The sequence below is a fragment of the Mastigoproctus giganteus genome, chromosome 4 (assembly GCF_048544385.1).
Source record: "Mastigoproctus giganteus isolate SK-2022 chromosome 4, ASM4854438v1, whole genome shotgun sequence".
Taxonomy (NCBI): Eukaryota; Metazoa; Arthropoda; class Arachnida; order Uropygi; family Thelyphonidae; genus Mastigoproctus; species Mastigoproctus giganteus.
Genome location: NC_143578.1, coordinates 29,044,810 through 29,071,972, shown reverse-complemented (window position 1 = coordinate 29,071,972; position 27,163 = coordinate 29,044,810). Strand labels below are relative to the sequence as shown.

The 27,163-nt window shown below is 35.8% G+C and overlaps 1 protein-coding gene across 3 annotated transcripts in view; it reads left to right on the top strand.

The window, feature by feature from the left end:
* Positions 1-27,163, top strand: part of LOC150086503 (multiple PDZ domain protein-like) — a 431,516-nt gene that overhangs the window by 17,703 nt on the left and 386,650 nt on the right. For 2 of the 3 annotated variants that reach the window (XR_016546894.1, XM_090372607.1), the window contains exon 2: positions 15,880-16,077. Coding sequence is in view for 2 of the 3 variants with exons in the window: in XM_090372607.1 (XP_090228733.1) it covers positions 16,072-16,077 (6 nt within the window). In the remaining variant the exon portion in view is untranslated. The remainder of the gene's footprint in view (positions 1-15,879; positions 16,078-27,163) is intronic. The other variant, XM_090372609.1, reaches the window with a different exon arrangement.

Genomic DNA, 27,163 nt, shown 5'->3' with positions numbered 1-27,163 from the left:
GTCCTTAGTGAGGACTGTCAGTGATATTAGTACTGACTTTAACATGTTGGTATAAATAACTTTTTATAAGAAACTAATATAGTTTTTGTTATTCCTTTGCAATAGTTTTAAACAACTCTCCCTTAACTTTTTTTTGGGTGATTGACAAATTTCTAAGGAACTCTTAAAGGTTTTTTTTTCGGACTCTAGTTAGTCAGTCTCAGGTGGAGGTGTTGTGATATTTTCCTAAGAGTTATTTTGGGTTTTCCAGTTTACAAAACGTGCTGATATCCTATGAGCAGATTTATATAGACATATTGCATGGTGAACCATATGAAGTAGCGCATGATGACCAAAATTACTGTATCTCCATTTTTTTCAAAACAGTAACCAATCAATGTAATCTGTTAACCTGACAGCAGTAGCATACCCAAACCTAACAAGAATGGTTTCGTGGGACTTGCACGCTCACCTATTGCTTTTTATTTCTGAAAAAAGCTGCTTGTGGTATACCAACGTACTGATGAATTTCATTACGTATTAAATGTAATTTTTTTAATGGAAAATAGTTACGTTTTAATTTAAAAATGTTTTTTTTTATTCTCAGTGTAGCAAAACTTTTATTAATTCTGTCAGAAAAAAAAATTTTAAACATGAACCTATTAATCATTCCATTAGCATGTTAATAAAACTACTGGAAGTGCAAGAAAATTCAAACTAGACACATAGATATATTACTGTTTTGTCAAAAAATATATAAATAGATAAATGATAATAATAATCAAGGGGAAACCATTTTACATACATAATAATCAAGACAAATTATTTAATGTAAATAATAGAGACAATAAACATTTTACATAAATAATTAAGTATAAAACAAAACAATTACATACTTTCTGCAGCAGTAGTGACAGCCATCCTGTCAGAAGCATATTTTCTTACATTATGCTGATAGAGAAAAAAGCAGCACAAAGTGGAAGGCAATAATAGAAATGTTAGGGAGTACCTCTTCTGTCAACACACTTCACTTAACTGTGTAAACAACACTACTTCCAGAACTACTGAAGTAAATGTGTATATTTAGGAAGTTAGACACCGGAAGAGCTCTTGATCTTGAACTGGTGATTAATAGATATTTCTCAGGTGGCCTCACACCATCACCTTCTGATGAAGTAGTAGTGGCGAATGATGCAAGAAGGCAAGCTTGTCTCTGATTACTATGATTAACTACCTTGCGAACCTTCACATCATCTCTATACTTAAAAATTAAGCTTGATATACCTTCATCAATTGTCTAACCTCCTTTGTAACTTGGTTACTGACTAGTTTATATCTACTGTAAGAACCTATATCACTTGATGATTTATATGCATCCCATGCATTTTTCTTAACCGTCAAAAGTGTCATCTGACATCCATTTTAGGACTAAGCCTTGGTATAAAAAGGCTTTTAGCATTAGCAGTGGCATATGATGCAAGAAAGAAGCTTATACAGCATCAGCCAAAAAAAAACCAAAAAAACTTCCCATTTCACCCAACCATTCGCTCCAAAAGTTTTTCCACTTCTTCCTTGAATTTATTTAAGCTATCAACTTCCACAATGACAGATGGAAAGAAGTTGATAGCTTTTATGATAACATCCCTGAATGCTTCCCATTTAGAATTTGCTGTTGGAAACCTCATCAGTTGGTTTCACTGCATGGAATTAGAAGAAAAAAAAAAAAAAAAAAAAAAAATATATATATATATATATATATATATATATATATATGTGAGTACATTCATATATGTTTACAGATATATGTACATTCATATTCACACATATATATGAGTACATTCATATAGAAGTTAAGAATAAAAAAATTTTCAAAAATTAAAATTAAACTGAAAGACAAATTGACATCAAACTATCCTTATTCAATGAATTAAATAATCTAAAAGAGCAAAATAATCTCACGAATAAGGCAAAACTGATAAGGAGTTAACAGAAACGGGTAATTATGAGACATTCCTTTAAAACTGGCTATCGATCCGCTCAAAGCCCCAGATGAAGTGGCAGATAGATGACCAGGTAAGGGAATGTTAGTTAGTATTGATTAATATTAATTAAAGTTAAATAAATATAATTATAACTAACTTCATTAGATAGTATATAATTTGAACACCACCACAGACCCCTAGGAATAGGTTAGACTAAAAACGCTAACTAAATCTCCTGTTCAGTATACACCTTAATACCCTATAGAAAATAGATACCAAAAATTTAAGTAATCTAAGCAATCAAACTAAAAAATATATCAAGCACGTATAATAGTTCAATTGCCACATGGCAATGACATTAACGTAGCAAGTGACAAATTAAAAACAATCTATTAGACACTAACTAAAATAATAAAAACACAAAATAAATTAACCTGATAGTACCCAGCATTGCTAAACAGATACTGGGACTACAGCCATTATTAAATTTACCAATAAAGATAGTAATAAGACAAAGGGTATTACGGAGTAACCACAAGGAACCGGGGCCTACAATTACAAATTACATTGAAAATTGGAATAAACATGAATGAAAATACAAATAAAAATAAAATGCTGTACGGGTATCACAGCATAAATTGCACCCCGGGATCACACATGACCATACAGGACCCGATAATTCCTGAAAATGGTCATTTAGCATGTAATGCCGCCACACCAAAAGTGAATAACATAAAACCGAGCGGATCCGATTACCATAAATACCCACACAAAGAAAGCTACAGAGAAATCCATCAACACCAGAAAAAACTAGAATTTAGTAAATGTAAAAGTAAACTATGGAAAACATGCCCACAAATGCACAGAGTACACCAACAAAACAACGATAACGCACTGAAATTTTGCCACACCAAAAATGTAATCTACTTAATTACTTGTAAAACATGCGGAATACAATACATAGGACAAACCAGCACAGAACTGCACATAAGAATAAACCTACATCGGTCACAAATAAAGAAATACGGAGAAAACCCCACAAAAGCCAACACCACAGAAAAATACACCAATGAAATAGAATACAAGCACTTTCAAAAGCACAAATTCACCAATATAACTATTGCAATCCTAGCCATAATAGAAAATACCGCCAAAAGAGAAAACATGGAGGACATGTTAATAATAATGTACAAAACACTATACCCATACGGACTTAATAACAGATTCAATGGAAGAAACTTCACATACACCAACCCCGGACAATGTTCATATACTATCTTTCAGCTCAACAAAGACTGGCACAAAAATGGATTAAAACTCAACAAAATCAAACAAGAAATTGACGAAGATAATAAAAGCAAAGCACAAAGCCTAAACGACTTCGATAAGCTCATCACAGAATGGGATACGGAACCTATTAACGTTAAAAACATACACAACACCCTATTTACACTTAAAATCAGCAAACTTAAAGCACTAAACAGAATTCACCAAAAACTGAAGATTAAGAACATACACCTCAACCATACCCTAGAAGATGTCTTCAAATTCAGAATCGGCGATGATTACAAAGACATTGCCACTAAAGAATACTGCATCATCAAATTCCTGAACCGAACATTCGACCACATCAACTTCCGTGACGTTATGGAAAACACAAAAGGGTTCTTACCTATCCAAAACATTAATATTAAAGTCAGATATAGTTTCACAAAACCTATAGGCATAACCATGTGTAACTACAAAAATACAATCAAAAATATGAATAATACGGAACAACTTTGCCACTGCAATGATAACAAATATAGAAAATACATAGATCCACATCACAAACACATCATAACAGGCGACCTCAGCATTATAGAGGATTACACACTTAAAGAAATAATGGAAAAAGGAACAAAATTCAGACCCAATAGCCCAACCAATTTATTCAGCACATGTAAATCCATATACAAGGATTTACTGCAATTCGCATTCAAAACTGCACACAAATTTAACACACCCATAGAGGCATTCCAAATATGGATAAACATTACCACGGAAAAAATCATGAACAAAATCCAAGGGGTCTTAACAATAAAGAATCAAGTCAAACAATACAATTTGAAAGTCATTAAACACAAGGTGAAAGAACTGCAGAAGAAATTCATTATAACGAACACAGACAAGGCTAGCAACAATTTTAGCATAATATGCAAAAAGTTTTACATAGAGACTATTAAAGAAGAAATGGACAACAGTGAAATATATAAACAAATAGTATCCACACCTAACAGCATCAATAAGAAGATTATAGCACTACACAAAAAACTAAAACTGAAATTAGAAATCACAAAATACCCATTCATTTACTGGATCCCAAAATTCCACAAAATACCCACCGGCAAAAGGTTCATAACAGCAGGTAAAACCAGTTATACAAAAGTTTCCAGTAACCTATTGAAAGACAAACTTAAAATTATATTCAATGAAATAACTAGCACCAAAATAATCACCAGCAACAAAACATGCCTAGACTACATCCAAAATAAAAACAATAAGATAAGAAGCCTATACACCTATGACTTCCAAAACCTATTCACCAGCATATCACATGACAATTTAATTAAAGTCCTTTTAGTCTACTTTCAAAACCACCAAAATAGTTTAAATTGTAACAAACAATACTGGAATGATTTAGTCAATCTCAACGTCAAAAATAACTACGTAAAGATGGGAAACAGAATCTACTTACAGACCAGAGGAATAGCCATGGGATCATGCTGCTCCAGTGCGATTGCCAACCTATACTTACACCACTTTGAAAATAACATAACAGAAGAAATCAACATATTTAGATATATCGATGACGTCCTAGTCATCAACCACGACGGTTTTGAAACACTAGCCCAAGTAATATACCCCACCGACCTCAGCATAGAACGGACCAACCAAAACAGCAACTTACAAGCATATTACCTCGACAGCCAGATCACTATCAACAATAACAAAATTGAAACTAAACATTATGACAAAAGAGACCACTTCAACTTCCCAGCTATAAAGCTCATCCACTGGGATTGCAACATTGCAAAACACATATACGGAAACACAATTAGAAACCAAACAACCAGAATAATAAAAATATGCAGTAATGCAGAGAACACAACAGAAGCAATTAACAAACTGATAAAAACACTCACAATAAACAATATACCCTACAATTATAGCAAACACCACATAAAAGCGGCCACACTTATTAATAACAAAAATCAAATGTCTAAATCACAAAGCAATATCAAAAATACCTAAATTAAGGTCCGGATTTCTTACACTCAGAGGAGGCTCGTCCTCTGACCGCACTATAATCCGGCTTCCTATATTAACCCACCCATCAAAATAAAAAATTAATTTGTGTGTAACGAGACGTAAGGTAACATTCACTTTACAGGAGGCTGTAAATATGTAAATAGCTATCCCCGAGGACAAAATGGGCTGTTATGCCTTAGAAAAGCTATACCGGCCCAGTCCAAAGGGATAGCAAACCAACTCATGTAAATAACAACCAAATCATGTAAATAACAAAAAATAACGCTTGTAAATAACAAAAATAATGCTTGTAAATAACAAAAAATAACGCTTGTAAATAACATACAACCAAATCATGTTATTTTCAAATTAATTTTCACCACGGAGTTAAAACGGAAACCCCCCCAGTACTCAGCCCCCACCCCGGCTGACGTAGGAATCAGCCCACTCATCGGATGACTTGCAAAAATATCACCCTACAACAATAGATGCGACTGCGCACTCAAAACCAAACCAGTGATAAAACAAACAATGAATAGGACTAACCCCTCATTTACCGAAAGACCACCACCGGACAGATAAGTATAGCTCCACTCGATTATTCCGATAATTACCCGTTGGGCTTTGTTTCTCCTCTACCAGTTTGCCGAATCCGAAGTTAAGAATAAAAAAATTTTCAAAAATTAAAATTAAACTGAAAGACAAATTGACATAAAACTATCCTTATTCAATGAATTAAATGATCTAAAAGAGCAAAATAATCTCATGAATAAGGCAAAACTGATAAGGAGTTAACAGAAACGGGTAATTATGAGACATTCCTTTAAAACTGGCTATCAATCCGCTCAAAGCCCCAGATGAAGTAGCGGATAGATGACCAGGTAAGGGAATGTATTGATTAATATTAATTAAAGTTAAATAAATATAATTATAACTAACTTCATTAGATAGTATATAATTTGAACACCACCACAGACCCCTAGGAATAGGTTAGACTAAAAACGCTAACTAAATCTCCTGTTCAGTATACGCCTTAATACCCTATAGAAAATAGATACCAAAAATTTAAGTAATCTAAGCAATCAAACTAAAATATATCAAGCATGTATAATAGCTCAATTGCCACATGGCAATGACATTAACGTAGCAAGTGACAAATTAAAAACAATCTATTAGACACTAACTAAAATAATAAAAACACAAAATACATTCATATATATATATATATATATATATATATATATATATATATATATATATATATATATGAATATGTGAGACTTTTGTAGTCTCTTTTATGGAAGCAAAAGCCTTTTCTCCCTTTCCTTTGATGGTACTTCCACCTTTTAAGTAAATCCTACATAAATACATTTTGATCACTGCCACCGTGGAGTGTTTCTGCAGATTCTCAATCACCCTTGATCAGATTACAACCATGAGTGAATCTCTGGTTTTTTAAAGTTGAAAGGTTGCTAGAGCAAGTATTAGTATTGGTGGTATACCCCACCGATGGTATCTCTACTTTGACGTGGTGGTGGGGCTTGTGCACCACCACGTCAAGGTAGAGATACATCATCACGTCAAGGTTGAAGACAGGGAGAACAGGGTGTAGGATGTTTGATTTCTAAGAGAATGTGGAAGAATTTGCAGCCTTAGAATTAAAGGTAAATTCCATAATGTGACCTTCATTAATGTGTACACTCCAACTGAAGGTGTGGATGATGATGTTGTTGTGGATGGATTTTACGATGAACAAGAATTATGATGCTATTATAACTCTCGGTGACTTCAACGTTAAACTAGGCAGGGAAGAAGCTTTCATGGGTGTTTATTTCAATTTCTATTTGGGGGAGACATCCTCCATGAAGAAATAAACAATAATGGCCTTAGAATAGCACAATTTGCTGCTGCCAACAACTTCAAGGTCATGAGTACCTGGTTTCCAAGAAAGAATATTCATAAACAAATCAGGCTAATCAGATTGATCATGTGCTGGTCTCTAAGAGGTGGGCTACTGCAATTGAAAATGTCCATTCTTTTCGTGGCGCCAGCTCAGATTCTGATCATATTCTATTGGGAGCCAGACTGAAGTATAAAATAGCTCTGGTAGCAAGAAGAAAGGATGAGAAAACTAAGCGGTGGAATGTAGAAAAATTGAAAGATAAACTTGTTGAAACAAAGTACCAGGCAGAATTGGCCTGAAGACTGCAGGAACAGGAAAAAAGTGACAAGATTGAAGATGAATGGACTTGCATAAAGGCTGCAATTTTGGATGCAGCACATGTAACCTTGGGTGAGACCTCAAGGCCGAGGAATGGTATGATGATGAGTAGCAGTAGAATTGAAGAGACAAGCCAGGATGAAGTGTTTACAGTGGAATAGCAGAGCGTATAGCGAACACTAGAAGGAAAAACGGATTGCCACAGCTAGGTTGTGTAGAAAGAAAAAGAGAGAAGCTTTGAGGAGGAAGGTCGATGAAATGATGGAACATTACAACAAGAAGGAAAGTAGAAAGTTTCATAAGAAGATTAAAGAAAGTATACAGGAATTCCGATAAAGTCACTGCATGTAGGCATAGTGAAGGGAACTTGCTGACTGAGAGAAAGGAGGTTCTGAAACAGTGGAAAAAAGTATTTTGAGAGCATTTTGACAGGAGGTAAGACTGAAATTGTACTGTACAGTAGAAGCTATTGTACTGTACAGTAGAAGCTATTGTACTGTACAGTAGAACCATGCATTCAAGACCCTAGTTTCAAAGAAATTCAAAAAGTTAAGTGCTTAAAGAACTTTAAAGCACGAGGAGCTGATGGAATAACTGCAGAGTTGCTCAACAACTGTGGAGTTATGCTATGGAGAAGATTACATAATCTGATACTATTAATATGGTCTGAGGAAAAAATCCCAGATGAATGGACACTTGGAATCATACAACTGATTCACAAGAAGGGTGATAAACTGCTTTGCTCTAACTATAGAGGTATTACATTGCTGAGCATTACTTACAAGGTTTTGTTGGGAGTTATTTATAACAGACTGGCAGCATATTCAGAGAAAATTATTAGAGAATATCAGTGTGGTTTCAGACCCAGTTGCTCAACAACTGACCAGATTTTTGTTTTGAGGCAGATACAGGAAAAAGCATTTGAGTATAATATACACTTATTTAACCTATATGTAGATTTCAAACAAGCTTTTGATTCACTCAATAGAGAGGAAATGATAAATGATCTCCTTCTCCTGGACATACCTCCAAAGGTTGTTAGGCTCATAAAAGCAAACTCTGGCTGGCTCTAAAGCAGTAGTGAGAATTGACAATGAGTTGACGATGCCCTTTGACATTAATACTGGTGTTAGACAGGGCAGTGCACTCTCTACTGTGTTATTTGACTTGGTTTTAGAGGCGGCTGTCAGAAAATTAGAAGTGACTGGACATAACAGGCACAAAGACAGTGCAGGTCTGTGCATATGCTGATGATGTCGCTATTATCAGTAGGACCAAAGGAGCACTGGAGGAAAAGTGGCCAGGCTGGATAGTGAAGCACAAAGAAGAGGACTTAGGATAAATGAAGTGAAGACAAAATATATGGAAGTCCAGAGAACGGCAGATAACATGGAAAATTTAAGAACCAACAGCATTTGAGTATGTTCAAAATTTTGCCTATCTAGGTTAACAGATAAACCAGTCCAACTCTATTACTAATGAAATTAAGTTCCGTATCCTGAGTGGAAACAGATTCTCGCATGCACATGAAAAACTAATCAAGTCCAGGGTATTGAACAGACATTTAAAACTAAAGATATACAAAAGTCTTATTAGACCAGTTGTAACATACAGTTGTGAAGCTTGGACATTAACAAGTAAAGATGAGTGGTTGTTGAGAGTGTTCGAGCATAGAATTTTGTGAAAAGTCTTTGGGCCCATAGAAGATGTTGATGGATCCTGGAGGATCAGAATGAACCATGAACTTGACAGTCTTATTCAGGGTGTGGACATTGTCATATTTGCAAAGAGCTAGAGACTTGCCTGGTTGGGACATGTTATTAGAACGGATGACAGCAGAACAACTAAGAGGATAATGGAATGGAAACCTATCGGTAGGAGGGCAAGAGGAAGACCATGGAAAAGATCAATGGATGACGTAGAAGAGGACTTAAAGACCACAATGAGAATAAGGTGGAGAAGTTTGATTTCTGGGAGGGCTTACTGATAGAACATTGTTGAGGATTCTAAGACCCACCCTGGGGTATAATGCCAAAAGAAGAAGTGGTATATGATACAAGAAAGCAAGCTTACAAAGAATCAGCAAAAAAAAAAACACAAAAAAAACCACCCTTCTCACATCACCTGTCCATCCCCTCCAATAATTTGTCTGTTTTTTCCTTGAATTTATTCAAACTGCCCACTTTCACATCTACAGATAGAAGTTTGTTTCAACAATTAACCACCTACTGGGTGAAGGCAAACCTCTGCAAATCTATGAAGGGTGATCATTTAATTTGCAGACTGGTGCAAGATTTTGTTTACCACAAGGAAGTTCCATAACTGCTGCTACAGGTGCTCTTCCTGATCGCTACTGAGCAGACTCTGTGTGTGCGTCAGTACTTATCGAGTTAGTGTTTCATGAAGAGTTTTTTTTTTTTTTTTTTCAGCCATGTGTCACTGACGATCGTTTTGAAGCAAGTATCATGGACATACAGATTGAACAGCAATATGCAATTTGTTATTGTGTCAGATGAGGGGGCTTAAATGCATCAGAAACAGATGAATGAAGTGTATGGTGTTGAGTGTCTTGGTAGGATGACCATATTTAAATGGCACAAGTGATTCAGTGAAAGCCATCTGCAACATGGGTTTGTTGCAGATGACCAAGACTTGTTCTGCCTTCCTCCTCAACTCCTGAGAAAATTGCAAAAGCTCATGAAATCTTGGATGAAGACAGGCAAATTGAATCTTGTGAATTAGTAGTTAGAATGTTCATTTCATATGGTAGTGCTCACAATATTGTGAAAGATGACCTGAAAATGTTGCAAACCTGTGTCTACTGGATTCCACACAATTTGACTCCAGAACAAAAACAGCAAAGAGTAGACTTGTGTAAAGAAACGATTGATCATTTTGAAACACAGGGTCAAAACTTCTTAAATCGAATAGTGGCCTGTGATGAAAATTTTTCACTATGATCCAGAGACAAAACAACAGTCGAGTTAGTGGAAACATTCTGATTCACTAAGATCTAAGAAATTTCAAGCTTCTTATTCAGCTGACAAACAAATAATTCTCATGTTTTTTGACATAAAAGGTATTCTTATTGCACATTTTGTGCCTCACGGAACAACTACGAATAAGGAAGCATACTCTGAGGTTCTTAGAGTCAAACTTTGCCTCCCCATTTGGGAGAAACGTCAAGACCTTTCCGGTGTGAAGTGGTTTTACCATCAAGACAATGCCAGACCCCATATGGCTAATATTGTGACTAATATCGCTGCCATAGGTGCTGAGGTTCTGCCACATCCCCCTTATTCATGGGACTTAGTCCCATGTGATTTCTTCCTGTTTCCATGTCTGAAAAAAAAGCTCTGAAAGACAAGCATTTTGTATCTGACACAATGATGCGTGCAGAGCCACAATGAAAGCACTTCACAGTCTTTCAAAAAATGGCTTGGAAGGAGCATTTAATGCATGGGTATGACAGTGGTGAAAGTGTGTAAAGTTCAAGGGAGAGCATTTCAAGAAGGAGAAATCCACAGAAGATCTTGCACCAGTCCACAAATTAAATGATACCCTTTGTAACCAGCCACCATCCTTTCTCAATTTGAATTATGCCGCCTTGTGTGTGTGTGTGTGTGTGTGTGTGTGTGTGTAGTCTGAGCAAGAAGAAATATGCCATCAGCATTGAGTTTGCTCAATCCATTCAAAGCCTTAAACACTTCAATCATATCACCTCACACTTGCTTCATCTCCAGAAGCTGCAATTTGTAGAGCTGAAGCTTTTCTTGATAAGAACCACCCTTTTGTTCCATTCGCCAATCTCTTTGGCCATTCTCTGCACCCATTTTAATAGATCTATAGCTTTCCTAAAATGAGGCCTTTAGACCTGTATGTAGTACTTAAGATGTGGCCTAACCATTGCCTGTATGTAGTACTTAACCTGGCACCCCATTTGCTTTGCTTAGAAAATTCATATCTGACTTCAGAATTACTCCAGATCTTTTCATTTTCTGCTCTTCTAAGTGTAGTGCCACATGGTACATCAATCTGGAATTACTGCTACCCATATGCAATACCTTGCATATGTCAATGTTAAACTTCAACTGCCATTTATCAGCTTAGTCCATCTGCCTAATTATTCTAGATATTGTTTCAGCAGCATCCCTTGATTACTGTCATTAACCCAACCTTCTTGCCAACATTTGTATCATCTGCAAACTTAGACATTCAGCCTAATATACCTTCATCAGTATCATTAATAAATATAGAAAATATTTCTCCATAATGGGCCCAGCACTTGAACATGGGGGAATCCCATTAATAACATTAGTCTCTGAAGACTGATTAATGACCACTGTACCTTCTCCAGTTCAGCCATCTCTTTAAACCAGTAACCAAAACCATTAACCAAAGCTGAACTTGTCCTTAATGCAACACTTCCAATTTCTACGGCAATCTTTTATGTGCAATAGTATCAAAAGCTTTTCTGAAATCCAAGTATGTGATGTCAAAGTTATTTTTTGCATCCAATTCCTTTGTTACTGCATCATAATATCCAATGAAATTGGGCAGACAAGATTTCCTCTTAACAAATCCATGCTGTGATTGTAGTGAATCCATTATTTACCTTTAAACCGGAAGTTAGACTAACAGGTTTGTAATTACACCATGTCACCTTTTGATTCCCCCCCTTTGTGAATTGGGGATTCATTCACACATCTCCAGTCCATAGGGCATCCCCCAAATCCAAAGATGCTCTCATAATTATGACTAAGGATTTGCTTGCCTCTTTGCTACCTCCCTTAATTTAATTGAATAGATCCCATCCACCCTAGGTGCCTTTTTTTATGTTTAACTTTAGAAATTTCTCTTCCACTTTCCTCTCAGTTATCACAAAATCATGTAGCTCCCCCTTAGCATTTGATAAACTTCTGGCATCTCCTTCTGTAAAGTATTCTTCATGTGTGAATGTAAATGCAAAATATCTATTCAGTTTCTCAGCAACCTGAGCAGGCTTAGCAGTATTTAGACTATCAGCATCAAAGTGGACCAGTGTGATTCAATCCCCCTTCCTTCTACTGTTAATATAAGCAAAGTCTTTGCTACTTTTCTTTGCATTCTTTGCCAGAGACCTCTTGTAATATGCCTTAGTGTGCTGAACCTCCTTTCTTACTTGCTGGATTGCAAACTAGTTTATATTGTTTATATCTTCCATAGGCTGTATCACTTGATACTTTATATGTATCCCATGGATATTTCTTCTCTGCCACAAGACCTATCAGTTCATTTGATATCCATTTATTCTTGAACAGTATTTGGTATGAAAGGCCTAATAGCTTCTACAGTTACTTCTCTGAATTCTTCCTATTTAGAATTTGCTGTTGGTCCTATGCACAGAATTTAAGAACTATCTGAGACCACTATAGTCATTCTTACGAAAGCAAAAACCTTCCTTTTACCTTTGATAAATCCTACATCAGTACACTGTGATCACTGCCACCCAGTGGGTGTTTTACCTGCTGATTCTTAATGTATGAAGAATTGCTGCTAATAATCAGATCAATAATGTTTCCTCTTGTTGCTTTGCTGACATTGTGCTGTAGAAAACAGTCATCTAATTAATCCACAATCTTGCTAGTCTGTGAGTGAGTGTGTATAAGCTAGTGTGTTTGAAGCAGTAAATTCTATGGGTTGAATGGGGATTAAAATAACTTAAAACTCTGCACATTTCAGTTTCTGTCTTAAGGCTCCTTTGGTATGTCCAGTAACAAGGCCAACTTTTGCTCTTGATATCTTAGGCTTATGCTCACATTAGAAGCTGAACCTTTATTTACAAGTAAGCTTACATTGCCAGTATTATTTCATTCAAATGGCATCACTGATACGGTGAATTAACTATTTGTTTAAAATGTGTGGCACCCTCAACTTTTGCTGATCTGTCACCAGATGATGGGTGGTCTCTATTATCATTGTATTTTTATGTTATTCAAGGTGAAATATGTGTACTTGGAGTTTTGGAAATGTTATTGGTGTTTTAGAAATGTGCAATCACAGATTTCTTTAGCATTACCACTTATTTAAAATCTGTAATCCAAGATGATTTGGTGGTAGTGGTGTGGGGGTGGGAGAGTAATAAAAGCAATTTTGAAATTTTTTTTCGCATAAAATAGTTTTTTAGATTACTTCAGGACTCAAAAATTTATTTAAATGTTATTTATTAAGAAAAAATTACTACACGGACTTCTTTTATGATAATTATGTTATTATCATAATTAATAATAACTTTAATAATAACAAAATAATTCTCCTACAGATTTTTGTGATAGCTATTTACTTATACAGATTTTTGATTTCCAGTTCATGACAATCTCAAATATAGTAGAAGTGGTGGTGGTGGCATGTGATGCAAGAAAGAAGGTGCAGTTTTTTTTTGCTGATGCTGCAAAAAAAAAAAAAAATTTACAAAACAATTCCCTCTAAATGTTTGTCCAGTTTCTCCTTAAATTTATTTAACCTATCAACTTCCACAACGACAGAAGTTTGTTCCAGCAATTAACCACCCGCTGGCTAAAGGCAAACTTCCACACATCTATTCTACATCTATCTTTCCTCAATTTGAATTTGTCCCCTTAGGTTCATAATCTGAACAAGTGGAAGAATCCCATCAGAATTCAGCGTGCTCAACCCATTCAAGGCCTTATACACCTCAGTCAGATCACCTCGCAGGTGCCTAGTCTCCATCTACTGCAATTCGCAGAATTTAAGCCTCTCTTGGTAAGAGGATCCCTTCATTCCCCTCACCAATCTTGTTGCCCTTCTCTGTACATGCTCAAGCAAATCTACATCCTTCCTAAAATGAGGCCTCCAGACCTGTACACAGTACTCAAGGCGTGGCTTGACCATTGCTTTATACAGAGGGACAATCACCTCCTTTTCCCTGCTAGCAATAATTTAATTTATAATATAATTTAAAACATTATGATGCATGGTATAAGTATTAAATAGTTTGTAAGTTATATGCATTCTAAAAAAAGCATATAATAATATACTATAATGTTATATTCACATCAAAATGGAATGGAAATATATTTTTATTTATCATTCTATGAAATGGAGAAATGGCAACAAAACCTGGAACTTTGAGCTCTCATCGGACCTAGTCAGTTGGTAACACTATGGTTTATGTAATGTGTATTCAGAATTTTGTTGTTACTTTGTTGAGGAGAAACACATAGTTATTATTAATTTTCTGACTGCAAAATCTTGCCATGATAAAAATATTTCTTCATTTAAAGGTAACTTATATAATGCTAATTTGGATGTAGATGTGTGGTGAATCATGTTCTTAAATTTTAAAATTCTAATGTATCTTCTTTTGTAACTTTATAGATTCTTATTCAACCAGAGTGCTAGAAATGAGGCATGTAAAGTGATCAAGAATATTTTAATTTTTTTGCTTTCTGACCCTTTCTTTGCTCTTTGTTCACTCCCATTTCTTGAAGAGTTGGAACAAATGGGCCAATAGGGCTGAACCAATGATTTTAGCTGATGAAATTGTGCACCACATCATGCATTTTTCACAATGCAAAAGCAGTCTCCACAACTATATGGGAGTTCTTACTGCTCCCCATGTGTGTATATTTTGTTCATTGATATAGTCACTGAAATGGAAGTGCAGTGCAATCTGTCACTGAACCATATGTGGTGAATGTTGGTTAGGGATTGTTACATCTATATTTTGTAAGGAAATAGTTTTAATCCTTATCAAACAGTACTTAAGGTGGATGTTTGTTTATGAATAAATGTTTTATAAGTTGAATAAATGTTTATGAATATTCCCTTTCTGTACACATGCAATATTTTCAGGTGTACAGGAGGAGAATATTCATAAATTTTTCTGTCATAGAGGCTGACTGTTCAGACTTTTTTTACTAACCTCAAAATTGTTGCATCTTTCTGGACATTTCCTGGAGAAAAAAGCCACTTTAAATTTATGCTGCACTGTAACAAAACACTGACAGTTTAAAAAAATCTTTTTGCACAAAAAAAAGCTTCTCAGGAGCACATTCCATTTTGCGTACAAAACTTTCCCACTAGGATGCATTACCAATCAAAAAAAAAACAAAAAAAAAACTCATGTCTTCCATGTTTAATGTCAGCCCAATACATCACTAAAAATATAGGCATTCAAAACTGTCACATCTTTCTTTGATGACCTGTATTTCTTGACTTATTTAATTACATTTCCTGCAAATTATTCTAATTTTATCAATATGCAAAGAATTTGAAATTCTTCTACATACTGTTATCATAATATAGAGAAAAATTTGAAATCTTAATTATCTTTAGAGCTACAAGACTGTTTCTGTTATAATTAAGTTATAATTAACACTATAGACATTTATTTTTTATTTTCAGTTTATATACTTGACTCCTGAATGACTCATCATAATCATACTTCTAAAAATCTATTTTGTGCTACTTCTTTGTCTAAACTAAAAAGCTACAGCAGAGGGAAAAACCTATGTGAAGCTGCTTTTTTTGTCATCAACATCATTATTGCTGCTGACATTATTGTCACTGCCTCAGTACCTGTGTCTATCCCTTGACATGGTTGTAAGTTTTTAGTTAGTTTTGTAAAATTTATAATTCATTTAACTGAATTCATAGTTAAAATTTTATTGATAGTGGGAAGGCATAAACAGCTGCTTCTTCTGCACGCACCTCATTTAAAGAACACTAAACTCCTTTAAAAATACTTCTATTTTTAAAGCAGTTTATTATTAAAATAAATAAATAATATAACCCATTCATTCTTGTTGTTTTCTTCAGGTTTGGGAACTGTGTAATATCAGAGTACTTTTTTTATTTTTTGCTTAATAGGAGTTTTGCTGGAGTTATTGCACTAATGATATAGGAGTTATTACACTAATGATATGTAATAGCAATTCAGTAACAAAGTGTTATTCAAAGTATAAATTGATAGTATTCTTTAAAACATTGCAATCTTTTGTAATTGTAGTATATTGTATTTGTATATTTGAAATATACATTCATATTGTGAAAATATAAGGGAAAAAAAATGCTGTAAGGACCAAGGTTATGTATTAATTTGAAAAATCAGTCTATTTTTACTCATTTTGTCTCTAAAAAAAAGAAATTACTTTTTGTGTGGTAGTTATCCATAATTTCTTGGAGTTTGTCTAACAAAGCAGGAAATATTATTTCATCTTATATGAAATCAATGGAGAGGTGTAGAGAACATTATAAGATGAACAGAATGTTCCAAGTGCTATTTTTAGCTTTGTTTCTAAGAGAGAGAGAGAGAGAGAGAGAGGGGGGGGGGGATTTTTTTTTCTGCTTTCCAAGGACCATGTTGTCATTCGAGGAACCTGCAAACAGTTTTTCCTCTCAGCCATTAAAAGCTTGAAGCATGGCAAGCATTCTCTCTCCTATGAACATAAATATACAACTTCTTGTGCCGTCAGTCTTGAAACTGGAAAATGTTTTGTTTTTAATTGTAGATTTATCGGAAACAAATCGGCTTTCTGTGTTAATTTAAATACTAATTTGAGAAGCTTTGAGTGAATTTGGCCCACAAAATTTATAAGAAGTTTTTCAAGCTATTGTTGAATCTTTTACTGAATTCTTTATTTCCTTGAGAATCATCATAACTGTTTTGATGATATAAAAGTTGTAGTGAGAAGTGAATACTAGGATTTTATACACTAAGATAATTTTTATGCTGATTGTCTAGCTACTGAATACCACCAGGAAATGTATGCAAACCAAATGATAGTCCTTTGATATGTACCATAAGAAATTTAAAGAATGGGTGTTCTTTCACTTTTTTTCTACTGTTCACTTTTTTAAAAAGGGAACTTATTCTTTTTGCATTCTCCTGCCCCTCTAACATATTTCATTATTCCTGAACCCTTAGCAACATTGAACAAGATGATTAGTGCCTTAGCAACATTACACAGTGATGTTAAAGTTGTTTGCTTTTTAAGTGTTCCATATAATTATTTTGAAAATTATGTGTCACTATTAAATTTACATCTTTGAAGATGCTTTGGTCCTCCAGTGATTGGCAGCTGAAAGTCGGCCATCAAAGTTTGTGCCAATGTTCATGTTAGAGATTACATTGTTGTCCATTGTTGCTGATATCTTTTAAACAAGTAACATCATCAAAAGGTGAACCCATCTTCTTTAAAACTTAAAGCACTGTTTTGACAGCTGTTTCATGACTACTGATCTTTCATCAGCTGGGTGGGTGGTCTTGATTAGTGAAAGTACATTGACTTGTGAATAATGTACTTTCATTAGTCAAATCTATAAAATCTAAGTGAGCACACAAGTGGTATGTGGAAGAACAGTTTAACTTATATAATTTGGAAATTTTATCTTTATCTTCATTATTATTATTATTAGCTATATGGTGCAAGGAAACCTGAGGCTTATGCTGCACCAGCCAAAAAAAAAAAATTCCAGAGTTACCGAGAGAGAGAGAGAGAGAGAGAGAGAGAGAGAGAGAGAGAGAGAGAGAGAGAGAGAGAGAGAGAGAGAGAGAGAGAGAGAAGTAGAAGAAAATCACCAAGAGAGAGAAGAATGACGATATCCAGCTCAGGACCCTGGGTGTGCCAAGCCCATACTCACCAGATGTGAGCCCCTGAGGATCTTCATGTCCTTAAAGACAGAAATTGAATCTAGAAAAGTATGATTTTCAGTTCTGCAGTCTGCTGTTGTTCTTGGATCACAGTGATGTCATCAGATCTGCTCCTCTTCAGTACAGACCTTCAAAACTCGGAAACCAAGCATTTCCGGGACTTTGTTGATATAAAATATTTTTATTGTCTACATATGAGGAACTCATTCCTGAAGTTATGCCATGTATTTTTGAGACACCCTGTGTGTGTGTGTGTGTATATATATATATATATATATATATATATGAAATATGAAAACAAAGATGTGGAAAAACAGGAAAAATAAGGAAAAACAGTACGTGTACCTGAATGCGCAAAGCAGCAAAACAGGATACATTTATATAAATAATATAAAATAAAAATATATAAAAATAAAATAAAAAAATATACACACACACACACACACACACACACACACACACACACACACACACACACACACACACACACACACACACAGTATACAGGGTGATTCACTACCAGTGCGACAAACTTGCAGGATGTGTAGGGGGCACAAAGATGAATCGGAATCACATAACATTGCAGGGTCCGAAATGCCTTCGTCATGCGGTAGAGGACGTTGAACGGGAGGTCGCGCGAACAGCGATCCCGCCCGAAGTCAGCATTTGCGAACCGTTTCTGTTGAAGAAACCAAGTAGCAAAAGTCCTCCGGAGTGGATAATCTGCAGGCTCCAATGATTGGACGCGTTTCAGATGGTATGAACTCATTTGGTTTGTTGACAGTATCCTCCATACAGTGGATTGGGAAATACCCAATCGTTGGCCTATCGCTCGAGTACTCGTACTCGGATTGCCTTCTGCAAGACGTAGGACATTATCCTCATTGTCTGGCGTCCTCGTCATTCGCTCTCGATTCATGATACCTCTCGTGAAACAACAAGTCTCACGTAACCTTCTGTGCACCGTGCGAAAATCATATGATGAGAAGCACGCCTGTGCAGGAAACGTTCCTGGTACAAGCGCAGAGCAGTGCGCCCGTTACAGTCCGCAGCTCCATACGCGAGGTGCATGTTGGCCAGTTCAACGTTTGAATACTCGTCCATCCTACTGCCTCGGGAACCGGTTCGCAAAAGCTGACTTCCCGCGGGATCGCTGTTCACGCAACCTCCCGTTCAACGTTCTCTACCACATGACGAAGGCATTTCGGACCCTGCAATGCTATGTGATTCCAATTGGTCATTGTGCCCCCTACACCTCCTGCAAGTTTGTCGCACTGGTAGTGAATCACCCTGTATATAAATTAGGAAATGTAAGTTAAGAGATTTTTAATAGAAGAGTAAAGAGATATAAAAAAAAAAAAGTAAAGAAATGTATGTAAAAGAGTAAAGGAAAGAATGAAATCACAGTACGAAAACATGTTTACATATAAAAATATACAAATAAAAGTAGATAAGGATATTGTCATATGGTGCACAATCTTGGTATTGTTTTCAAGAGTCAACAACCAATATTGCACGAAAAGATGACAATATGAAGAGTGTTTCTAATGCAAGCATATACCAGTAAATAATTATAAAACAAAGGATTAAGAAATTAGTGAATTTATAATTAAATTTTTATAAAATGAGGTTAGGGCCAAAAGGAATATATAGGAGGAGTATACAATCAGCAGGCATGTGGTTTATAGTTGACTCAACAGAGGAACGAAAAGAAAATAAAAGAAAAAAGTGAGTAAATTAACTCACTGTTTCCAATGTGAAATTAACAGTAGGAGATAATGGGAGCATAAAAGACAAGGACAATAGAGATCTCAAGCAGTAAAATCATACTGATACACGTGTGTGTCAGCGTGAGATGAGGGGATTAATGTCAGGGGGAACAGAAATTGCCAGTAGTTTCTGAAAAATCACTGAAGAAATGTTCTGCTCACAAATTGTGTGTCAAAAATAAAGAATTAATTTTTTGCAAGATATATTCTTTATTTTCATCTACATACCCAGCAACATAGTAGAAAGTCCCTGCTTTGTGGTGAACCCATCTTCTTTCATATGCAGAGTTTCTGTGTAAAGTGGGCCCCCTGCCCTATCAGGTTTTCAGTGGGCTCTCCAATTTTCTGCTATGCTATTGTAAATACCTTGCATATTATGCACAACGTGTAGGAAAGATATAGATCTGCTGGAACAAGTACAGAGAAGGACAATGAGATTAGTGAGTGGAACAAAGTTGTTACAAAGAAAGTTTTTAGTTCTGCAAATTACACATTATAGTTTTAGTTGCTCATGCGCCAATAAAACCCAATCAACCAATCTGCAAATTGCAGCATCTGGAGACTATGCACTTGTGAGGTGATCTGATTGAAGTGTATAAGGCCTTGAATGGTTTGAGCAAGCTCAGTGCTAATGGGATTCTTCCTCTTGCTCTGGTTCTGCACCTAAGCGGACATAAATTCAAATTGAGGAAAGACAGTTGTAGAATAGATATGCAGAAATTTGTCTTTAGCCAGCGGCTGGTTGATTGTTGGAACAACCTTCCATCTGTCATTGTTGAAGCTGGCAGCTTAAATAAATTCAAGGAAGAAGTGGACAAATTTTTGGAGTGAATGGATAGGTGAAATGGGAAGGGTGTTTTTTTTTTTTTTTTTTTTTGGCTGACTATATAAGCTTGCTTTTTTCCATCATTTGCCTCTACTAATGTAATTCCAAACATGATTTAATTCGATTAGAATATTTTATTATGATTTGATTTGAATTGGTGAATTGCCTTCTTTTGTATTGTATTTGTATACTGTCTGTGTGGTTTTGGGATTGCCCACATATCTGCCATGATATCACTGAGAAGAACTCTACTTAGCCAAGCAAGTCATCTATATTGTGTAAAATATGATGCTTTAATGCTGTGTTGTTTGACCAGTCACATAGCAAATAGAGAACGAGTAATTACTTGGAAGGCTACCTTCGTAGTTTCCACCTCTAGCCATATGGAGGCAGGTCAGTGCTGATTGGACTGCTCATTGTCAGGCATATACTGGATGGCAGGCAATCCCTTGAAAATATTGTTCAAAGAAGTGGGGGAAATAATGCAAGAATAGGGTGAGTGTAAAAGTGATAGAAAGAAGGTGGATGGGATGAAGGCAATTCCCAGAAACAGAATGAAGAGTGAAATAGAAGACAAAGATTAGAGTGTAGGTGAATATTTTCCTGTAGAAGGCAGGGATTATAAGTATCCCACAGTAAAGGGAACAGAGGGTTTGGAATTGCTTGGAATCCCACTTCTACAGATTGTAGAAGTCAGTTAGAATTTACATAATGTTAAAGGGTCTGGATGCTGTCAGCTTTTGGGAACACATATGCTGATCTGTTTATGGGGTCACTTCATACAATATCTCTGTTAATGTACAAATTGCCGACCGGGCTAGCCGGGTGGGTAAAGTGCCTGCCTGGCAACCCAAAGGTCGCGGGTTCGAATCCTGCCTCGGGCTTGGATCAAAGTACTGCAAAAACCTTGGGCGGTGCATTACGGCCACTACAAAAAAAAAAAAAAAAAAAAGTACAAATTACCTTGAAATTTTTCCATGCCATCTCTTGTCTGTGTTTCCAATTGATTTTGATGGCAGCACAAAAATAGTTTTGAAAATCAGAAGATGATTATACTTCCTTTGTCCAGTTTGGGTTTTTATAAATCCAAAGCTAAAACTGATTCACGTGGTACAAAAATAGATGTAGGGGATATTATTGCATCAGAAAAGTAACAAAATGGCTTTTTTTTACAAATTGTTTTCAGAATTTTTAAAAAATTCTGATTTAATTTTTGACAATTTTTCTCTAGTATTGGACAATAAAGTTAAAGTAAAAACAATATTTTAAAGCATTAATATACAGTATTTACATTTTTACAAAATTTCAAAATTCCACAAAAAACAATCCCTTCATTTATCACCTGCAGATATCGAAAATTCACTTCAAGAGACCCATTCATGATGATGCATTTCTATGGTTACAGTATAGAACACAGTGTATCACAGGAACAGTTGAGTGGCATTCTGCACACTGATACGTAAAGCAGTGACAGCTATGTAAGGTGTTTGGAAATTTAACGCAATGCTGTCTACTGTAAGTCAGAACATTATAGATGTTCAGGTTTTTGAATTTCATTTTTAAAGAAATTATAAAACATGACCATCAAATTCATGGATATGGACCATAAATTTTCCTTTCAGAATAAATATTAAATTTTTTTTAAGACAAAAAATTCCAAACAAAAACAATGCTAAAACAAAATTTTTTTTTAAATAGTAAACTCCTGATTATATGCCTGATGGTGGAGAGGAAATGTGAGTAATTGAAAAACAAGAATAATTCTTAGTTATTTTATTTTTAACTTTCATCTGTCAATTTTTATATAATGTATTAAAAAAAAAAAAAAACTGTATGTGTAGTCCTGATAAAATATACATACAAATAACCTCCAATATGTCTTTTGTCCATTTGACAAAATCAGTAATGATGTACGAATAACTTTCAGAATTCACTTTAAATTTTAAGTGAATAAAATTAGACAGATTAGATTGGTATTGTGATGCCATAATTTCTTTGATTTTTGTCATGCATTTTCCCCTAATATTGATTTTATTCCAAAGTCATACTAGTATCATACTATACCTTTGCTAAAGTGGAATTCTTAAGATCAATTAGAGATTGTTGAAAACAGGAAGGCTATGGGAGGGAGTGGTGGCAGGGGGGGGTTAGAGAGAGAAAGAGACCAAGACCACAAGAGACTGTCAGTAAATTTGTCAAGAAATGATAAATAAAAGAAAAAAAAACTATCATGCACTAAGATTTTTACCTTCTATTATTTGAAAGGAAATATAAAACTTAAATTGAATTTTAAAAAAGAATGTTTACTACAGCTGTGGGCTAATAAAATTTCCATAGAAATTCATTTCACTTTTAACATGGAGAAAATGTGTAAATTACATTAAAAGACTGCATACAGAAAAAATATTCCTAAGCATTCATTCCACTTATAACATGGAAGTCACTAGTAAAATAGTTTGCATTGTGGAATTTCACAATATGGACACAGTTTCATGAGAACCTCCCTTCTGTAATGTATAGGTACTCTGTATACTCTTTCTGAATAAGATAAGTTATTCTTTTTCTGTGTTGTGAACCAATAACTGGACATTAATCCTTTCAGGCTGTTAATTCATTGCTCTATAGTTTTCATGTGTGGACTCTGGGTGGTCTACATTGGTCTACAGGCGCCTCCGTAGCCAGGTGGGAAGGAGCAGCAGTGCGTAGCACATACTTCTTGATTAGACCGGGGTTCGAGCCCGTCACCACCAAATACGGAGGATGCGGAAAGGTCAGGGAAAGACCACCGCATATCCCGGAGTAATATGGCCTTAGTTGCTAATGCTCCTAAAAAACCAAATAATAATAATAATATTGGTCTACATTTCTTGAATATACTTGAAGGTAATTTTAAGCATATTTCAATAACACATCTTTTTATGTACAAATTGCTTTGAAATTTTTTTAATATGTATTGCTCTTATCTGTGTTTCCAACTAATTCCAACTAAGACTCATTTCTAGAAGGATGTGAATGTTGGAATGGGTGCAGAGAAGAGCAATGAGATCAGTGAGTACTTTTTAAGTACTCACAAATAAAAGTACTTTTTCCAAGAAAGACTTCGGTTCTTCAAAATGCAGCATGGTACTGAGGAAGTGGGTTATTTGACTAAATTTGTTTCTCGTGGTGTTGTGGAAGTGAGTAGTCTAAATTTAAAGAATTTTGACAAATTATTAGAGGGATGGACAGGTGATATTGGGTGTTTTTTTTTTTTTATTTTTTTGGCTGATGCTGTACAAACTTTCTTCCTTGCATAATTTGCATACCTTGCAAAGGAGTGAAATCTCCTTTGCAAAATTTCCAAGAAAACCCAGTTTTTTAGGTGCAGAGGAAGCAATATTTGTGATGTGCTTATGCTAAGAGAGATTAGAAGTTAAGTTAATCCATAATAGAGATGTGTAATCTTGTCTAGAAATCTGAGTGTCACTGAAGATAAACATAGGAAGAGAGGAATCCTTTTTGCCAGATATAAGACAGGACTGAGTTTTAGAAAGATTGACGTTAACTAAGTAATCTCTGCACCAGGAGAATTTAACTGGAGATGAATGAGCATTTAAGGAATTGATAATGGATATTCAAGAAATTGAAGCTGTTTTTGTAGGGCAAGGTTTCTCAAACTGGAAGGTGGAATGCAATGTGCTATCATCAGCAAAACTATGAATAGGATTTCCAATCTATAGAAGAAGGTCATTAATATATAAAAGAAAAAGAGTGAGAGAAAGAACTGAACCTTGATCCCAGGAGCTCACATCTGGTGAGTATGGGCTTGGCACACCCAGAGTCCTGAGCTGCATATCATTCTACTCTTCCTTGGTGATTCCCTTCTGACTGCTCTCTCTCTCTCTCTCTCTCTCTCTCTCTCTCTCTCTGGGTAACTCAAAAAAATTTTTTTTGTTTCTGCTGGTGCAGCAAAAGCCTCAGGCTTCCTTGCACTATATGGCTAATAATAATAATAGATAACTCCAGCGTTAGTGCTAAGTTAAGAGACAGCGAGCCTTCTTTCTACCATCATCCACAATGAGCGGTCAGAGAGACAGAGAGGGACTGGGTACCCAATTGCAAAAAACTGTTGGCAAACCATGGAAGCTTATTTAGAAGACCTTTATGTTAAACACGATCCAAAGCCTTTGAAATGTCAAGAGCAACTGCTTGAGTTTTGCCAAACTTTTCCATTGAATTTGTCCATAGATGGATAACATAAGCCAGTGGATCAACATTGAAAGAATCCATATTTGTGTTCATTGATCAGATGGAAGGTTTGTAGATAGTTTGAGTTGGCGATTAAAGATTTCCCCATTACTTTAGAAAGAGTAGAAGTAAGCAAAATGGGACAATAATTGGATGGGAAAGATTTGTTACCTTTTTTTAGGAATTGGCTTGATATGAACAAATTTCCAAGCAGAAGGAAAAACACCAGTGGAATAAGAAAGTGCAAAAAGTTAAAACAGAACAGGATTAAGCTCAGGACAACAGGTTTTGAGAACAATTGGAAAAATATTATCATCATCTGGCCCTTCCATGCATCAAGACCATACAAATATTCTTATGCTACTCCCTCCAATCACTATTCTATTAGCATTAGCATTAGTAGAGGCATATGATGCAAGAAAGCAAGCTTATGCAGCATCAGCAAAAAGAAAAAAAAAAAAAAAAACCTTCCACTTCACCCCTCCATTCGTTCTAAAAATACCTGTCCAGCTGAGCCTTAAATTTATTTAGGCTATCAACTTCCACAACAAGGGATGGAAGTCTGTTCCACCAACCAACTACCCGCTGGCTAAAGGCAAATTTCCGCACATCTATCCTACATCTGTCTTTCCTCAATTTGAATTTATGCCCTCTCAGGTGATTATTCTGAGCAAGAGGCAGTATCCCATCAGCATTGAGCATACTCAAACCATTCAAGGCTTTGTACACCTCTGTCAGATCACCTCGCCGGTGCCTAGTCTCCAGACACTGTAATTTGCAAAACTTGAGCCTTTCTTCGTAAGAGCAACCCTTCGTTCCGTTCACTAACCTTGCCACCCTTCTCTGTACTCATTCCAGCAGCTCTACATCCTTCTTGAAATGAGGCCTCCAGACCTGTATACAGTACTCAAGGTGCGGCCTGACCATTGCCTTATACAAGGGAATAATCACCTCCCTATCCCTGCTAGAAAAATTCCTGTATATCATTAATAAGACACCATGATCTACTCTTGCAGCCCATCTGCACTAGGCGCCTCCGTAGCCAGGTGGGAAGGAGCAGCAGTGCATAGCACATGCTTCTTGATTAGACCGGGGTTCGAGCCCATCACCACCAAACACGGAGAATGCGGAAAGGTCAGGGAATGACCATCGCAGAGCAATATGGCCTTAGTTGCTAATGCTCCTAAAAACCAAATAACATAACATAACCCATCTGCACTGCTCAGAGAACTTCATATCTGCCTGCACAATTACCCCCAGGTCCTTTTCATTCTCTACCACTGTCAGTGTAGTACCACAGAGTTGATACGTTGCTCTGGGGTTGCTGTTTCTCATATTTGTCAATGTTAAACTTCATTTGCCACCTCTCAGCCCATCTGCTCAACCTTTCCAGATCCTGTTGCAGCAGCATAGCATCAGTAGCATCCTTAACAACTCTGCCAACCTTTGTATCGTCTGCAAACTTGGACATTAAGCTTGATATGCCATTATCAATATTATTTATAAATATAGAAAACAACAATGGACCCAACACTGAACCCTGAGGGACTCCACTAATAACATTAGTTCACGATGGGCAGTGTCCATTAATTACCACTCTCTGTCTTCTGCCACTCAACCATCCCTTTATCCATAGCAACAATTTGCCACCAATGCCATACTGTTCCAATTTGTGCAGCAGTCTTCCATGTGCAACAGTATCAAAAGCTTTTCTAAGATCCAAATATATAATATCAAAGTTATTCCCTGCATCCAATTCTTTTGTGACTACATCATAGTATCGAATCAAATTGGTCAGGCAAGACCTTCCCTTAACAAAACCATGCTGTGTCTGAGCTATAACTGAATTCTTGTCAAGATGATCCTGCAGTGCTTCTTTAACCAGTGCTTCCATTATTGACTAAAGACTGCAGGGGCCATTGAATGGAGTATACTGGAAATAGTAGGAGGTGGTTTACCAAAATTATCAATATGCGAGTTAGAGAAAAGTACGATGCTAGCAGGTTAGCTTTATCTTTAGCTGATGTGGCAGTACAGCCATCTGGATTTGACAGAGGTGGAAATAGACATGGGCAAAAGTTGTGGTCAATAGCTTTGGCAGCAGACCAGAATGCTTGACTACTATTTTGACAAGAAGCAAATTTTCTACTTGTAGCCTGTTCAAAATCTAGTTTGGACTGATTAATAACTGCTTTACAATTGTTGCAAGCTTTA